The following is an 18,591-nucleotide window of genomic DNA, read 5'->3' as shown; positions in this document are numbered from 1 at the left end:
GAGGACAGATTATATAATATTTCTTTGTTGAGAGCTTCAGGATAAAGACTAATTTAGTTTATATATTCAGTCTAGTTAATTTTTTTTAGATATTTGGAGTAAGGTGACTTTAACTTAAATTTTAAAACAATCTCTAAGGAGTATATTAGATGTAAGCAAATTTTCATGGTTGCACATGCATGCTTTAAAAGGTGTACGTACTTTATTTCAAAGCAGTGATTTATTGTGTACCTTAAACTTACACAACATTGTGTCTATTATATCTCAATAAAGTTGGGAAAAGTAAATAAGTAAAAATAAATACGAAAAACCCCCACTGATTTATTTTAACACTTTTCTGATTAATTTTCCCGCCCCATCAGAAAATAGGATATTTTATTTAGTAGTGATAATTAAAGCAGTTAGTTGGGAAATTTTCATTTTATCAAACTTGGATTTAGAGATTATATATGTAAATCAATAGAAAAATATAAATGTGTTCTTAAAATAACCATTTTAATAAAATTTTAAATGCTTACTGAATTTTAAAAATTTACTGAATGCTTGTGTGAAGTACTCAGTACTAAAAACATTCTGAATATCTACTCCTAACCATGTCAATGTACATCTCCAAAAAATAAACACATTTTTAACATAATCACAAGAATGTTATCATAACTAACAAAATTAATAATATCCTAATGCCTTCTAATACCCAGTTTATTTTTTTATTTTTTGTTAAAATATATTTTTATTGATTTCAGAGAGGAAGGGAGAGGGAGAGAGAGATGGAAACATCAGTGATGAGAGAATCATTGATTGGCTGCCTCCTTCACGCCCCAGGTTGGGGATTGAGCCTGCAACCTGGGCATGTGCCCTGACCAGGAATCAAGTCGTGATCTCCTGGTTCATAGGTTGATGCTCAACCACTGAGCTACGCCGGCTGGGCCTAATACCCAGTTTATAATAAAGTTGTCTTTATTTCCCGCCCCCCCCCCGAAAAAAGTAAATAAATATATTCTGATAACAACCTTGTGAGTTAATATGTAATAAGTATACATATTACTGTCTTTTTCTAGACTGGTAAATTTAGGGTTAAAGAATCCCAAGGTCAGCCCTGACCCATGTAGCTCGGTTGGTTGGAGTGTCATCCCAGGCACTGAAAGGTTACCAGTTGATTCCCAGCCAGGGCACATATCTAGGTTTTGGGTTCCCAGTTGGAGCATGTATGGGGAGCAGCCAATGGGTTTTTTTTTTCTCTCTCTCCCCCACTCCTCTTTCCCTAAAATCAATAGAAACGATTAAAAAAATAAAAAAGAATTCCAAGGTCAGCCATATCTAGTATTAGAGATAGAACTTGAATTCAGAACTGTGGTCTGATTCCAAAATTGAGTTCATAATAGCTTTGCTCTGTTGTCTGCCTTCTGGGAATAGTACATTAAAAAAAATAAAGATGGATTTCTAAATCATAATTACTTGATTTTCATTTCTGCTTCCAATTCATACAGTTAGAAATAGAACAAGTGATCCAGCTTTTCTAATACCAAATGATTTTTAAACTTGGAGTAAGGTCAAATGGACACATTCTTTGTCTATTGGCAGGACAAGCTACTGCTTTTTAAAAATCTGGATTGTCAATTTAAATGTATAATTTACAAAAATTTTCTCTTATACTGTAATGCCAAGAAAAGTGTGGGTGTTCTGAATTGCTGAAAAGGTTTTTTTTTATTTGTCTCTCAAGGACATTGCTTTGGCTACTGTAAAGCTCAGAATTGAACATGTGATCCTTGAATTGGGCAAATCCTCTTTGCCTGGCCTCATTTATTATTTTGTCATTCTTCCCTTCACCAGGCTTAAATTTTTTAGAAATCTATTGCTGTTAGCTCTTTCAAAATTTTTGGAAATGGGGTGGAGAAGGGTATAAATTTTTAAGTATTAATAATACTTTCAAGTCTTAACCTTTTGAGTATATTTCGTTTCTTTTTGAGGGATCACTTGGTTTTTATTAACGTAATTACCAGCTTTATTTCAGCAGATAGAATTTAGTATCTTAAGATAAATGTAAGCATAGCCTGCTATAAAAACTTAACATTCTTGTCTTAAAAAGTCAATCTTGCCCTGCCGGCATGGCTCAGTGGTTGAGTGTTGACCTTAAGCCAGGAAGTCAGGGTTTGATTCCTGGTCAGGGCACATGCCTGGGTAGCGGGCTTGATCCCCAGCGTGGGGTGTGCAGGAGGCAGCTGATCTATGATTCTCTCTCATCATTGATGTTTCTGTCTCTTTCTTTTTCCCTTCATCTCTGAAATCAGTTAAAAAAAAAAAAAAGAAGAAGAATCTTGCCCTGGCTTATTGCTCAGTGGTTAGAGCACTGGCCTTCAGACTGCAGGGTCAAGGGTTCGATTTCTGATCAAATACACAGAAATGCCCTGGTTGGGGCATGTTTGGGAGGCAACCTATTGATATGTCTCTCTCATATTGATGTTTCTGTCTCTCTTTCTCTTCCTCCCTTCCACTCTCTAAAAATCAATGGAAAAGGTATCCTCTGGTGAGGACTAAAAAAACGAAACAAAAATCAGTCTTGATCAGTTTTGTCTTAGGGATTTCTAATTTTATTTTTAAGTACTTGCCATCCTATATAATAAAACCCTAATATGCAAATCGACTGGATGGCGGAATGACCGGTTGCTATGACGCGCACTGATCACTAGGGGGCAGACACTCAGTGCAGGAGTGTCCCGCACTGAGTGTCTGCCCCCTGAGAGGGAGGTGATTGGGGGGCAGGGCGGGCCGGTGAGCGCCCCGCCGGTCACCTCCCGTAGAGGGAGGAAACTGGCAGCAGTGATCAGGGGCAGGGCTGGCCAGTGGGCAGCACCAGGCCACCAGCCAAGGTGGGTGCCAGGGGGGTCCCCCAATCGCCCCGCCAACTGGTCGCCCCATAGATGGCCCTGATTGCTGACCAGGCTTAGGGACCCTACCCTATATATTGGGAATAGCCTCTTAGATTTAAAAATTAAAACCTGGCAAGGCTACTCTAACATTGAAAAAACAGGATGATGCAGTGATGACATGCATGGACTCTGGCTTGCACATTTTGTGGTCAGCCCTGATTCTGACACTTATAACTGTGTGACAAAGCCAATTACTTAACTTCTCTCAGCTTCAGTTTTTCCACCCAAAAGATGGGGAAAATGGTACTACTGCCTCAGAAAGATCATGTTATGTACTACTTTTTATAATTAGGGCAAAAAATGTAGCTGCCCATACAACAGCAGGATGCCTTTCACCTGTATGAAAAGTACGGTCACTGATACATGCAGCATCCTGGATTGTGAAAGGGATGTCCAACTGCCAGTTTAGGCCCGACATCCCCTGAGGGGTCCCGGATTGCAAGAGAGCGCAGACCGGGCTGAGGGACAACCTCACTCCCCCGTGTATAAATTTCGTGCACTGGGCCTCTAGTCCATACTAATAATAGAGGAATATGCAAATTGTCCAAGACGCTGTCACAGTAACGACCGAACAATAGGCTGCGTGGGGCGACCAGGCTGGCAGGGGGGGTAGTGAGGGACAACCAAATGACTGAACAGCAGGCTGCATGGGGCGACCAGGCTGGCAGGGGAGTTAGTGAGAGACGACCAAACGACTGAACAGCAGGTTGCGTGGAGTGACCAAGCTGGCAGGGGGGGCAGTTAGGAGGGACCAGGCCAGTGGGGGGGCAGTTGGGGGTGACCAGGCCAGCAGGGGGGCAGTTGGGGGCGACCAGGCTGGCAGGCAGAGGCAGTTAGGGGCGATCAGGCAGGCAGGCAGGTGAGCAGTTAGGAGCCAGCGGTTCTGGATTGTGAGAGCAATGTCCGACTGCTGGTTTAGGCCCAATCCCTGGGACATCTCTGGGATCGGGCCTAAACTGGCAGTCGGACATCCCCCAAGGAGTCTCGGATTGGAGAGGGTGCAGGCTGGGCTGAGGGGACCCCCCGTGAATGAATTTCGTGCACCGGGCCTCTAGTTATATATAATTTCTAAAAGTGAATGAAAGTTAAATGTACTAAAATGGGCTATATGGCTCTATTTTTCCTGTTTGCTGAAGTGTATATGTTAAATATGTATGTTAACATATAATTCACACATTATGTTAATGTAAATGACACATTATATTCTGTTACTGTTTTGTTTTCTGTTTTAATCCTTACCTGAGGATATTTTTCCATTGATATCTTAGAGAGAGTGGAAAAGAGAGGGAAAGACAGAAAAATCGATGTGAGAAAAACACATTGATTGGTTACCTCCTGCACACTCCCCGACCAGGCCCAGGCCGTGGAGGATCCTGCAGCTGAGGTATATGCCCTTGACAGGAATCAATCCCGGGACCCTTTGGTCCACAGGCAGATTCTCTATCCACTGAGCCAAACTGGCTAGGGCTATATTCTGTTATTAAATACTAGATTAGAGGCCCGGTGTACGGATTCATGCACCAGTGGGGTCCCTCAGCCTGGCCTGCGCCCTCTCACAAACTGGAACCCCTCGGTGGATGTTGGACTGTTGGATTCAGCCCGATCCCCGCAGGCCTGTGGGGATCAGGTGCCCGACATCCCCCAAGGGATGTAGTAGTGCTCGAAGTGGCAGGCGGCCGGGGAGGAGCCCAAGCCCGGGCCTGGTGCTGCACCGCTCCCGCTTATCCTAGCCTCGCTGCACCTGCTGCGGGCTCGCGCCCAGTCAGTCCTGATCGGGAGAGGCAAGCTCTTCTGCAGCCGTGAGCCCAACATCTGGTGCCCATTGGTTAGCTGAGTGGCACTCCCGCTGTGGGAACGCACTGACCACCAGGGGGCAGCTCTTGCGTTGAGCGTCTGCCCTCTGGTGGTCAGTGCTCATTACAGCAACCAGTTGATCAGTTGGTTGTTCGGTTGACCAGTCGCTTAGGCTTTTATATATACCTATACTAATAAAAGGGTAATATGCATATTGGTCAGGACACCCTTACAGTAACGACCGAATAGCAGGCTGCGTGGGGTGACCAGGCCGGCTGGGGGGTTAGTGAGGGACACCCAAACGACTGAACAGCAGGCTGCTTGGGGCGACCAGGTTGGGAGGGGGGTTAGTGAGGGATGACCAAATGACCCAACAGAAGGCTGCATGGGGCAACCAGGCCGGCGGAGGGGGGGGCAGTGAGGGGCGACCAGGCTGGCAGTGGGGGGTAGTGAGGGGCGACCAGGCCAGCAGGGAGGGGCAGTTGGGGGCAACCAGGCTGGCAGGGGGGGTCAGTGAGGGACGACCAGGCTGGCGGGGGGGGGGGCAGTGAGGGGCGACCAGGCCAGCAGGCAGAGGCAGTTAGGGGTGATCAGGCTGGCAGGGGGGCAGTTAGGGGCAATCAGGAAGGCAGGCAGGTGAGCAGTAAGGAGTCATTGGTCCTGGATTGTGAGAGGGATGTCCGACTGCCGGTTTAGGCCCGATCCCTGGGACATCCCCCAAGGAGTCCCAGATTGGAGAGGGTGCAGACTGGGCTGAGAGGAAGTCCCCCTCCCATGTACATGAATTTCGTGCACCGGGCCTCTAGTAGATTTATAAAATGGAACATCTCAATGAAACACCAGCCTAATTTATTTCTCTTTGGAAAGTATTTATTAAGTCTATGGAGATAATCTCTTAGAAATGTGAATTAAAATGTTTTTCTGTATTAACAGGAACAAGGAAATTATGGGAGTTACAGTGTAGTCTCGGTTAACTGATCTTATCCAAAACGTTATGTCCACTTCTGGGACATTGGGCAAAATAGAGAATATTTTGATGCTATTGCAACTGAGAAATGTTTTGGAAATAATGTTACAGGGAAAGCACAAGACAAACTGGGCATGCTTAATTTAGAGAACAGAATTGTGAAGGGAACACAGTGCATTGAAAGGCCTTTTTTGTACAAGAAGGTTCTTTTCATTACAGGGACTAATTTTAAATTATTCTAGTAATTGCAAATTGTTACTTTAAAAGTAGCAAGCTCTCTACTGGAGGACATGTCAAAGTTGGGGATGGTGGTGGGAGAATTAGGCAATAAAACCAGTGACAAATATTGACATTTTTTGAGAGCTTATAAAGAGTTTACTGTTTTAAGTGCTACCTACATTATTTCATTTAATCTCCACAGCAATCCTGAGTTCTAAAGCGGGCGACTGTTAGGATTACCATTTTAAAGTTGAAATAAATGAGGATTTGAGATGCTAATTAATTCAGAACAACTATTGTGAAGGATAGTTTTAATATAAACCTAGGCATTGGAACCCATGCTTTTAACCACGTTATACTAATTTCCAGTTCTGATATAATGTTTACATTAGGTAATGATATTAAATAAATTGGAAGAGCATTGTCTTTATTAATTTTAACCTTTTTTTTGTTTAATCCTCATTGAGGATATTTTTCCATTGATTTTTTTTTTCTAGAGAGAGTGGGAGGAAGACAGAGAGAGAGAGAGAGAGAGAGAGAGAGAGAGAGAGAGAGAGAGAGAGGGAGACATTGATATGAGAAGGACACATGTATTGATTGCCTCCCGCATGTGCCCCCACCAGAGCTTGGGATCAACCAGGGTTGAGGATCAAACTTGAAACCCAGGTATGTGCCCTTGACCAGGAATCAAGCCCTCAATCTTTTGGTGCATGGGTGGGTGCTCTAACCATTAAGTACACTGGCCAGGGCTGTCAGCAGCATTTTGTGACATAAGTTATGTGTTCATCTAGATAATTTTTCTGTAACACTTTCATGGTTTTCTTTGAACTGAATCTTTTATTTTCTTTGTAGAATTTGACTGATATTGATATATAAAATACTCCTCAATGTCAACCATAATACTTTGTGTAAAAGAGATATACTTTTGCTTCATTTTGTTTATGATTAGTGGCAGTTAATATACTATGTCATAAAGATTGCCTACAGTGTTATCCTATCTAATAAAAGAGTAATATGCAAATTGACCATCACTCCAACACACAAGATGGCTGCCCCAATGTGGTCAAAGATGGCTGCCCCCATGTGGACAAAAGATGGCCAGCAGGGGAGGGCAGTTGGGAAGGACCAGGCCTGCAAGGGAGGGCAGTTGGGGGCGATCAAGCCTGCAGGGGAGGGCAGTTAGGGTTGACCAGGCCGGCAGAGGAGGGAAGTTGGGGGCGACCGGGCCTGCAGGGAAGGGCAGTTGGGGGGGACCCAGGCCTGCAGGGGAGAACAGTTGGCGGGGACTAGGCCTACAGGGGAGGGCAGTTAGGGGTGACCAGGCCTGCAGAGGAGGACAGTTAGGGGTGACCAGGCCTGCAGGGGAGGGCAGTTAGGGGCAAACGGGCTGGCAGGGGAGCAGTTAGGCATCAATCAGGCTGGCAGGGGAGTGGTTAGGGGTGATCAGGCTGACAGGCAGAAGTGGTTAGGGGAAATCAGGAAGGCAGGCAGGCGAGCATTTGGGAGCCAGCAGTTCTGGATTGTGAGAGGATGTCCCAGATTGGAGAGAGTGTAGGCTGGGCTGAGGGACACTGCACCCCCCCATCCCCCCCACCCCCTGTGCACGAATTTCGTGCACCGGGCCTCTAGTTACTATATAATTATTTATCTTGGTTTCTTTTTTTTTAAACCTGCCTTTTATTATTATTGAGCACGAGAGAGGTAATTTGGAATTTTGAGATAGGATTCTAGTTTCTTGTTATAAAATTAACTGTATGACCTAAGCAAGATTGCTAATCTTTCTGGGTTGGTCTTCTCATTATTAAATTAATAGAACAAAGTGATTGCACTAAAATATCTTTCTTTTAATATCTTGATCTAAGATTGCATGTTATAAGATTGAAATGGGAAGATGTTTGTTGAAAACAGTAGCACAAGGAAAGAAAAAGGACATGAATATAATAAAAAAAAAAAACAAGATCATGGTGATGGTACCTCCTCTACTTACCAGTCTCACCTGAAGCTTACTTGGAAGCAGATATATATTGAAAATTTAGTAATATTTTAGAGATTAGCAAAATAAAAAATAATAAGAATATCGTTTTTTTTTCTTTGTTAGAGTGATAATGGTGTGTGTGAAAATCTCCAAAAGTTCTCTTCTACTCACTATAATTGTTGTTATTTTGCTATGCAGTATTAACAACAAGGATCAGTAAATTCAAAGCAGAAGTATGGGCAAATGAAAAAATTTATGTGGAATTAATTATTGGCATATTTTGAGGTAGAACAGAATAGTAAAGACACAGATAAACCTAATCCCTGAAATGGATCTCCAACAAGAAACTCAAGAAGATTTTAAAGAATGGCTGGAGTCCGTTTTCATAAAGATAAAAGAAGGCCATTGCATCTATGAAACAATAGTTGACAAGGATAAAAGATAAGGAAATGAAACAGGAACAGTCCAATGTGTTCATATTTGAAACTCACAAAAGTATTAAAATCAAATTTATGGTCACAAAAGATAAACATTCAGAATGGAAGAATTAAGGGAATTGAAAGACGATATAGCAGACTCAGGTAGCTGTTATGTTTTGTGTTCCTGGCATGCTTTTCTCATCTCTTTCCTCCAGTTATGTGTCCTGCTTTGCCTTTTGAGTAGCTAGCAGCTGCCTATCTTCCTATTTCATGTGGTTCTAGCTGTAGTGCTAATCACAGTGTATCCCAGGTAATCTTTTTCTGACTAGTCATAGTTATTTGGGCTTGGGTAGGATAAGCTTGGACACAAACCCCTAAAACTTTTGTGCAAACAGTAGCAGGAAGATATGATAGTCTGTTGCCTCTGGGATTATAGTACAGGTGTGTGGTCAACTTAAAGAACCATGTGTCTGTATCTCTGTTTTAGGGAAGAAACCCATCTACTCAAGAAGTGAGGCAGGTCCACAGGGAGGGAATAGAGATAACTCTAATGATGTCTTATGTTCCTGGGTCTAGCAGTGAAACTTTTAAAGTGAAATGAATAAACACACCAATAAAATTCCCTTCTTTACTTGAAATGGTCTGAATTGAGAATTTGTAACCTTGTAATCTGCTAGTTCTGGCTAAATCATAACTTGTTCTTGAGAATAAAGAATATAAGGTGTCGTTCCTGGAGTTGGTGGAACTCATAAGCATGTTATAAAATTATAAAGCAAAATGTTTGTAAAAATACCCAAAAGTTTATAAAATAGAGATAAATTTTGGAGGGATAATGTGAAAAGGCTAATATGAAAAGAAAAATGGGAATTCTGATACTAGAATTCAGAATTACCTTTGTCCTGTGGGCGTTTGCCAGTTTCACCACATGAACTTGAGTGGTTTTGTTTTTGTTTTTTAATATATTTTTATTGATTTCAGAGAGGAAGGGAGAGGGAGAGAGAGATGGAAACATCAATGATGAGAGAGAATCATTGATTGCCTGCTTCCTGCATGCCTCACACCCATACCCACACTGGGGATTGAGTCTGCAACCCGGGCATGTGCCCTAACCGGCAATGAAGCCATGACCTCCTGGTTCATAGGTCATGCTCAGCCATTGAGCCACACTGGCCGGACATGAACTTGAATTTTGAAAACATTGTGAGATGAGAGTCTTAGAAATCAAAGTTCAGAACTTGTACAAATTCAGGGGTCATATAGGGATCCTTCTCTTCAATAAACTGGGAGTGCAAAAAAAGGAGTGATTGAGAATTAAACCAACCTACATCCCCATTTGTGCTCTGGGTTAACATTTCCTTGATGGTCCAAGGAACCTAAATCCTTGAACTGGGATTATGGTGATCCCAGGCAGGTAGTATTCCCAGATAACTAGAAGAAGCTGTTTTTAGCATGGGCCTCAAATTTAAAATAATTTTTAAAAATATTTTTATTGATTTCAGAGAGGAAGGGAGAGGGAGAGAGAGAGATAGAAAAATAGAAACATCAAGGATGAGAGGGAATCATTGATCGGCTGCTTCCTGCACGCCCCCTACTGAGGGTTGAGCCTGCAACCTGGGCATATGCCTTTGACTGAAATTGAACCCAGGACCCTTCAGTCCGCAGGCTGATGCTCTATCCACCGAGACAAACCTGCTAGGGCAATGACCTTGACAAGTCATTGCATTTGTAAAATGAGAACACATTTTCTTTTTCTTTTGCTGGAGAATTAAAGGAAAAGTTAGATTATTAAGAAATACAGCCCTGGCCGGTGTTGCTCAGTTGGTTGGGCGTTGTCCTATGTACCTGGGAGCGAAAGAGAGACAAACATTAATTTGAGAGAGAAGTATGCCTCCTACTTGTCCCCTATTGGGGATCAAGCCTGAAACCTGGGCATATGCCCTGACTGAGAATTGAACTGGCCTTGACTAGGAATTGAATTGGCGACCTTTTGGTGCATGGGACAGTACTCAACCAACCGAGCCATACTGGCCAGGGCTGTTATTAACTTTCATTTCCTCAGTGTATATACTTTATTATATGTTGATGCCTAATTCTAGTCTAGCAGTTAATTCATGTGGTAGCAGATGGGAAATAGATCAGAGTTTTTAATAATAAGGAAATAGATCATCCTGTTTAAAAATAGGGTAAAGATTCAGGTACATTTTTAACCAAAATGATTTTCATGTTAACAGCTCTGTATGTTTTCTGGAATATTGGGGCTTCAGTTAAGGGATACCCAGGTATTCAGTAAATTAAATATATATATAGATGTGTTTTTTAGAATTCCCATTTATACTTCTAGTCCTTAATTTTTAAAAAGTTGAGTTAGAGAGAGTGGAAGGGAGAGATAGAGAGAAAGAGAGAAACATCAATTGGTTGCCGCCTGACCATATCCCGAATGTGGACTGAACCTGCATCCTAGGTATGTGCCATGACCAGGTATCAAACCTGAGATCATTTGGTGCATGGGACGATGCTCCAACTAACTGAGCCACACCTGCCAGGGCTAGTATGAGAATTTTTAAAAATTTGCTTTAGATTTTGCCTTAGAGTGTCTTATGTGGTGTGTTTTTTGCTTTTTAATTTGATATCAAAATTTACCATTTTAACCATTTTTAAATATACTATTTCTGGCATTAAGTACATTCTCATTATTGTACAACCATCACCATTATCTCCAGATCTTTTTTACCATCCCAAATTGAAACTCTATATGTATTAAATACCGGTAGTAACTCCCCATTACACCTCCCCTTAGTCATTGACAACTGTATTTGTCCTTTTGTGTCTGGCTTATTTCACTTAGAATAATGGTTTCTTCTTATTTTTTACTTATTTATTTTTTAAAATAGAATATTTTCAATGTCCATCTATGTCCTATAGCATGTATCAGAACTTCATTCCTTGTTAAGGTTGAATTATATTCCATTTCATCGGTAGATCACATTTTGTTTATCCATTTATCTGACAATGGACATTTGGGTTGTTCCATCTTTTGGCTATTGTGAATAATACTGTTATGAAGATGGGTATACAAATATTTGTTCAAGTCCCTGCTTTCAGTTCTTTTGGGTATACACCCAGAAGTGGGATTTCTGCAGCATAGTAAATTTGTGTTGTTGTTTTTTTAAATTTACCGTTATTATTATTATTAATCCTTATCCTAGGACAAGCTTAGAGAGAAGGGAGAAGGGAGAGAGGGTCAAAATTGCAACCCAGTCATGTGCCTTGACCAGGAATTGAACTGGCAACCTTTCAATGTACAGGATGCTCAACCCACTGAGCCACTCTCACAGGGTGGTAATTTTGTTTAAATTTTTAGAAACTGCTAAATGGTTTTCTACAATGGATGTACCAGTTTACATTCCTAACAGCAGTGCACAGGGGTCCAATTTTTCCACATCCTTGTCAGCACTTACTATTTAATATTTATGTGTTATATTTTTATAGTGCTTGAAATTCAGTTGAGGCTTTTTGCTGATATCAGAGTATCAGAAAATGTTTCCTAACGAGAATAATATGCTGTATTGTAAAGGAATCGTAGATGGCATTTGTCCTGCAACCTATTTCCTCTTCAGTAAGAAAGAAGAACTTATCTTCATCCAGCTTCAATCTACTTTACCCCCTCTTTTCTATAATCAGTGTGTATATGGGAGAAAGGGAATTTTGCATCTGTTTCCTATGATGTAATTTGATAAACTACAACTAGGTTGTGATGTGTATCTTTCTTCTTTTTACTTGGGAGAATTTTAACTGGTTCGGAATTTATTTTGGGGGATGATGCTGACCTAATTTTATGGAAATAAAACTAGATGGAAAGTTATGAGATAGAAGCTCTATTTTATGCAATAGGAGTTTTTGGCAAATAATACTTGGTATTTGAGCCTTATTTTTCTCTTATGTGATATAAATGAAAGCAGTTTGTGGAAGACCTTACATTTAGCAGGACACTGTATTTCAGTTACTCACTTTCTTAATTATCTTGCACAGGGATCATGGCCCAAGTAGCAATGTCTGCCCTGCCGGTTGAAGATGAAGAGTCTTCAGAGAGCAGAATGGTGGTGACGTTTCTCATGTCTGCTCTTGAGTCCATGGTGAGATGGCTTTACACTTCTATAAACTTTCCATGTTTGGATGAGATTGATTTGTTCTTATAAAACATTCTAGAGGCCCGGTGCACGAAATTCATGCACGGGGGCAGGGGGGCCCCTCAGCCTGTCCTGCACCTTCTCCAATCAGGGACCCCTTGGGGGATTTCCAACTGCCGGTTTAGGCCCGATTCCGGGATCGGGCCTAAACCGGCAGTCGGACATCCCTCTTGCAATCCGGGATCACTGGCTCCTAACCACTCACCTGCCTGATCACCTCCTAACTGCCCCCCTGCCGGCCTGGTCGCCCCCCAACTGTCCCCTTGCTGGCCTGGTTGCCCCACAACTGTCCCCTTGCCAGCCTGGTCACCCCCCAGTGCCAGCCTGGCTGCCCCCCTGCTGGCCTGGCCACCCTCCGCCAGCCTCCCTGCTGGCCTGGCCACCCTCCAACTGCCCCCCTGCTGTCCTGGTCGCCCCCTAACTGTCTGGAAGGAAGTTGGATGTCCGGAAGATGTCTGGTCACCTGGTCTAATTAGCATATTACTCTTTATTAGTATAAATAATACATTTCTAGTTTTTCTTTTTTAAAAAAAATACGTTATGTGTTGTTTTTTTTTAAATAGATTTTCATTGATTTCAGGGAGGAAGGGAGAGGGAGAGAGAGAGAGAAACATCAATGAAGAGAGAATCATTGATCAGCTGCCTCCTGCACGCCCTCCACTGGGGATTGAACCTGCAACCGGGCATGTGCCCTTGACTGGAATCGAACCTGGGACTCTTCAGTCAATAGGCTGATGCTCTATACACTGAGCCAAACCAGCTAGGGCAAAAAAAATAGTTTTAAAAAATGGATTTCAGAGAGAGGATCATCAATGAGGAGAAACATCAATGATGAGAGAGAATTATCAATCGCTGCCTCCTGCACACCCCACCCTGGGAATCAAGCCTGCAACCCAGCCATGTGCCCTCACTGGGAATTGAACTGTGACCTCCTGGTTCATAGGTTGACACTCAACCACTGAACAACACCAACCAGGCTCTAGTTTATTAATAAGAGTAGTTTTTGTTTTTGTTAAGCTTCATCTGAGGATATTTTTTCCATTGGTTTTTAGAGATAGTGCAAGGGAGGGAGGAAGGGAAGAGGGAGAGAGAGAGAAACATCGATGTGAGAGAGAGAAATCAATTGGTTGCCTCCTGAACTCCCCCCAACTGGGCCTGGGGATCGAAATCGAAACCCAGAAATGGGCCCTTGACTGGGAATTGAACCTAGCACCCTTCGGTGGGTTGGCTCATGCTCTAACCATGGAGAACACTGGCCAGAGTAAGAGCAGTTTTTTTTTTGCTTGAATAATAGTTATGGATTTAAGCCTTTCAAATCGAATTTTATTACCATGTTTCAGAATATTCTGTTTTTAAAAATATATATTTTTATTGATTTCAGAGAGGAAGGGAGAGGGAGAGAGAGATAGACACATCAGTGATGAGAGAAACTCATTGATTGGCTGCCTCCTGCACGCCTCACACGGGAATCTAGCCGGCAACCTGGACATGTGCACTGACTGAAATCAAACCACAACTTCTGAATCAGGATATTCTTTTTTTTTTTTTTTAATATATTTTTTTTATTGATTTTTTTACAGAGAGGAAGGGAGAGGGATAGAGTTAGAAACATTGATGAGAGAGAAACATCTATCAGCTGCCTCTTGCACACCCCCTATTGGGGATGTGCCCGCAACCAGGGTACATGCCCTTGACTGGAATCGAACCTGGGACACTTGAGTCCACAGGCGGACGTTCTATCCACTGAGCCAAACTGGTTAGGGCATGGATCAGAATATTCTTAACTTCTCTAAGTGCTTAATATTTTACATTTAATTTTAACTTTTTACCTATCTTAGGCAATCCCTTGTTTTGTAGTGATTAACTTTGAATTTATGTGTAATATTTGAAGTTTCTCAGAATGACCTGGTATATTATAGTGTGGTACTGATGTTTATTGTATCTGTATAAAAAACATTATCAGAATTTTGGGTCACAATGGCATATTCACTATTTTATATTCTTTATTTTATTGTGCTATGCATTTATAATTGTCCTTACCCTGCCACCTGATACCTAAATATGTAGTGTGTTAGCTCTTTATTTTCCAGAGACCTATATCATATTATAGCAAAGTATTACTATAATTTGCTTATCATGTTTTTATGGATATGTAGCTGGAAATCTATTATTTGAGCTCATCCTATATAATAATTCTATATAATAAAAGGCTAATATGCAAATTGACCTAACGGTGGAACGACCAGTTGCTATGACATGCACTGACCACCAGGGGGCAGATGCACAATGCTGGAGCTGCCCCCTGGTGGTCAGAGCCCTCCCACAGGGGGAGCGTCACTCAGCCAGAAGCCAGGTTCACGGCTGCTGAGCGCAGTGACGGTGGCAGGAGCCTCTCCCGCCTCCATAGCAGCGCTAAGGATGTCCGACTGGGGGAGTGGGCCTAGGCCATTAGTCGAGGACTCCTGGACTGTGAGAGGGTGTAGGCCAGGCTGAGGGACACCCCCCTCTGAGTGCACAGATTTCATGCACTGGGCCTCTAGTAGGTTTATAAAACATCAGATTTAGGTATTTTTTGACACATTGAAATTAAGTATTTGTAAGTAGGAGGAAGCTATGCATTTTCTTCTTTTTTTAAAAAATCTTTATTGATTTCAGAGAGGAAGGGAGAAGGAGAGACAGAAACATCAATGATGAGAGAAGAATCATTGATTGGCTACTTCATAAATGCCTCCTATTGGGGATCGAGTGTGTAACCTGGGCTTGTGCCCTGCTGGGAATCAAACCATGATTTGTTCCTAGGTTGTAGCTCAATCACTGAGCCACACTGGTGGGCAGAAGCTATGTATTTTATGTGTTAAGTGTTAACTGGTATTAGATAGTGTTTAACTTCACAGGTCTCAGTATGACATAGTTTGTAGATTCTTTTTTGTTTCCCCCCTTAGAGCAATTCTTTTTTCTACTATTTAAGAATTTTAAAAAGTATCTCTTTAAAGAAAGAAATTTTAGAATGGTTAGTGGCTATTTACTGTTATTTCCTGAGAATCACTATTTCTGCCTTCTGATCATATAATCAACCAAATTTGGCCCGTAATGTTAAATATGAATTTAGAGATTAAGTCCTATTCTGTTGATACTAAGTTGTTTTCTTTCCTACTAATCTCTACATAGAATAACATAGGGTCACATAGGATCTGTTTTCTTCCACCGAATATCTTTATAGTTTTCTTGTCTTTGGCAGTCACTTTATTTATTTTTTTAAATTGATTTCAGAGAGGAAGGGGGAGGGAGAGAGAGAGAGAGAGAGAGAGAGAAACATCAATGATGAGAGAGAATCATTGATCGGCTGCCTCCTGCACGCTCACATTGGGGATCAAGCCCACAACCCGGGAATGTGCCCTTGACCAGAATTGAACCCAGGACCCCTCAGTCCACAGGCCAACACTCCATCCACTGAGCCAAACTGGCTAGGGTGGCAGTCACTTTATTATTCTTAGCTTTTATTTACTCCACATCAGCAGGGTGAAAGTATCTCTCCTTATGTTCCTAGTTGTATATTATGAAGTATAATTATAGGTGTACTAGAGGGGGGATCCCCTCAGCCCAGACTGCACCCTCTCCATTCCGGGACCCCTTGAACATCCCTCTCACAATCCTGGACTGCTGGCTCCTAACCGCACACCTGCCTGCCTGCCTGCCTGATCGCCTCTCACTGCCCTCCCTGCCAGCCTGATCACCCCTAACTGCCTCTGCCTGTGGGCATGATTGCCCCTCACTGCCCCCCCCTGCTGGCTTGGTTGCCCCTAACTGCCTGCCCTGCCGGCTTGATCACCCTTAACTGCCTCTGCCTGCTGGCCTGCTTGCCCCCAACCAACCCACCCCCGGCCAGCCTGGTCACCCCTAACTGCCTTCTGATGCTGGCCAGGTTGCCCCTAACTGCACCCCCCCCCCCCCCCCCCCGCCGGCCAGGTCGCTCCCAACTGCCCACCCCCCCGCCAGCCTGGTTGCCCCTAACTGTCCCCCCATCCCCGCCTGCCTGGTCGCCCCTTACTGCCCTCCCTGACAGCCTGGTCACCCCCAACTACCTCCCCTCTGCCGGCCTGGTCGCCCCATGCAGCCTTCTGTTTGGTCGTTTGGTTGTCCCTCACTAACCCCCCCTGTCAGCCTGGTCGCCCCACGCAGCCTACTGTTCGGTCGTCCATCCAGTTGTTTCGGTCATGACGGCCCCTGGCTTTTTATATATTAGGATTAGGATAGGTTGACTTCATTCTTCCGTTGGTCTATAGGAGTGGTTCTCAACCTTCCTAATGCCGCGACCCTTTAATACAGTTCCTCATGTTGTGGTGACCCCCAACCATAAAATTATTTTCGTTGCTACTTCATAACTGTAATTTTGCTACTGTTATGAATCGTAATGTAAATATCTGTGTTTTCCAATGGTCTTAGGCAACCCCTGTGAAAGGGTCGTTTGACCCCCAAAGGGGTCGCGACCCACAGGTTGAGAACCGCTGGTCTATAGGTTTCTTTGATGTAATCCTTAAACAGTACATGAACTTTGCTTTGCTGTTTCATAAATACTGCCTTTGGTGACAGGGCTTTCCAAATAAGAAGGTGGATAGTGCAATTAAAATGCACTGTCATTTATCACAAGGCAGGTGAGCAGCTAAAGTACATCTCATATAAATGTAGTGTAACAAAATTATAGTACAGCATGATTCTTCCTACTAGGAACAACTTTTGTTTCAGCTCTAGGTAGGAAGTTCTCTACTATGGCTTTATAATACTTTAGAAGATTTCTGATCATTGCACTGAGTGTAACATTTATTTAAGATGGTATTTTATTATTTTTTTAAAAATATATTTTTATTTTTATATACTCGTGGCCTGGTGCACGAAATTCGTGCACATTAAAAGGGGATTAATTAGAGGAAATAATTTAATATTGCTATTTGCCCTTTCTCTATAATAGAAGTGTCAGAGATGAAAGAAAATTAGTAAAATATATATGAAAACCTTCCTCCTGTCAGAGTCTGGGGCATATCACGGGACCCAGAGTCAAGTCCCCACCCACCCACATGCACCTCATAATCGCGTGAGACCCAGACCCAGCCGGCCCCCGCCCCCATTGGGCTAGATCAGCCTTGGGCAAACTACGGCCCGCGGGCCTGATCCGGCTGTTCTATCCGGTTCTCTTGCTCTCCCCTCTGCTCCTTTACTTTGAATTTATATTAGTTCACACAAACACTCCATCCATGCTTTTGTTCCGGCCCTCCGGTCCAGTTTAAGAACCCATTGTGGCCCTCGAGTCAAAAAGTTTGCCCACCCCTGGGCTAGATCCAGACCTGGCCAGTCCCACCCTTGTCAAGCCCCGCCGGGCAGGGGATGTAGCCTCAGGTCCCCTGGCCCGGCACTGGGAGGGTCCCCCGTTAAGCCCCACTGGCAGGGGGGTGCAGCCTCAGGTCCCCCATCAAGCCTCGCTAGGCAGGGGGCGCAGCCTGATTTCCCCCGACCCAGCACTGGGGGTGCACCTTGAGGTCCCCTGTCAAGCCCTGCTGGGTGGGGAGCATGGCCTGAGGTCCCGTGTCAAGCCCAGCCAGGCAGGGGCACAGCCTCAAGGTACCCTGGCTGGTGCTGGGGCGGGGGGTGTGGCCTGAGGTTCCCGGGCCTGCTGCCGGGGTGGGGGGGCGCGGCCTGAGGTCCCCTAGCCCAGCACCAGGATGGGAAGTGCACCTTGAGGTCCCCCGTCAAGCCCCGCTGGGCGGGGGCCATGGCTTCAGGTCCCCTGGCCTGGCGCCAGGATGGGGGGCACGGCCTGAGATCCCCTAGCCCAGCACCAGGATGGGAAGCACACCTTGAGGTCCCCCGTCAAGCCCTGCCTGGCAGGGGTTGTGGCCTCAGGTCTCCTGGCCTGGCGTTGTGGTGGGGGGCGTGGCTTGAGGTCCCCCAGCCTGACGCCAGGGCGGGTGGCGTGGCCTGAGGTCCCCTGTCAAGCCCTGCCTGGTGGGGGATGCAGCCTGAGGTTCCCTGTCAAGCCCTACGGGGCGGGGGAGGATGTGGCCTCAGGTCCATGCTGATTGCTCAATAAGGCTCCTTATGGGAACTTGGC

At 44.0% G+C, this 18,591-nt stretch overlaps 1 protein-coding gene across 7 annotated transcripts in view; it reads left to right on the top strand.

Annotated features, from left to right (window-relative positions):
• The window catches only part of GTF2I (general transcription factor IIi), a 132,331-nt gene that overhangs the window by 12,174 nt on the left and 101,566 nt on the right, over positions 1–18,591 (top strand). For all 7 annotated transcript variants that reach the window (XM_080681790.1, XM_080681795.1, XM_080681792.1 and 4 more), the window contains exon 2: positions 12,331–12,434. In XM_080681790.1, coding sequence (XP_080537916.1) covers positions 12,336–12,434 — 99 coding nt within the window. In that variant the 5' untranslated portion in view covers positions 12,331–12,335. The remainder of the gene's footprint in view (positions 1–12,330; positions 12,435–18,591) is intronic.

Source organism: Plecotus auritus (assembly GCF_963455305.1).
Source record: "Plecotus auritus genome assembly, chromosome: 7".
NCBI classification, from domain to species: domain Eukaryota; kingdom Metazoa; phylum Chordata; class Mammalia; order Chiroptera; family Vespertilionidae; genus Plecotus; species Plecotus auritus.
Note: the sequence above shows the minus strand (reverse complement) of the source record. Positions and strands in the feature narration are given on the sequence as shown.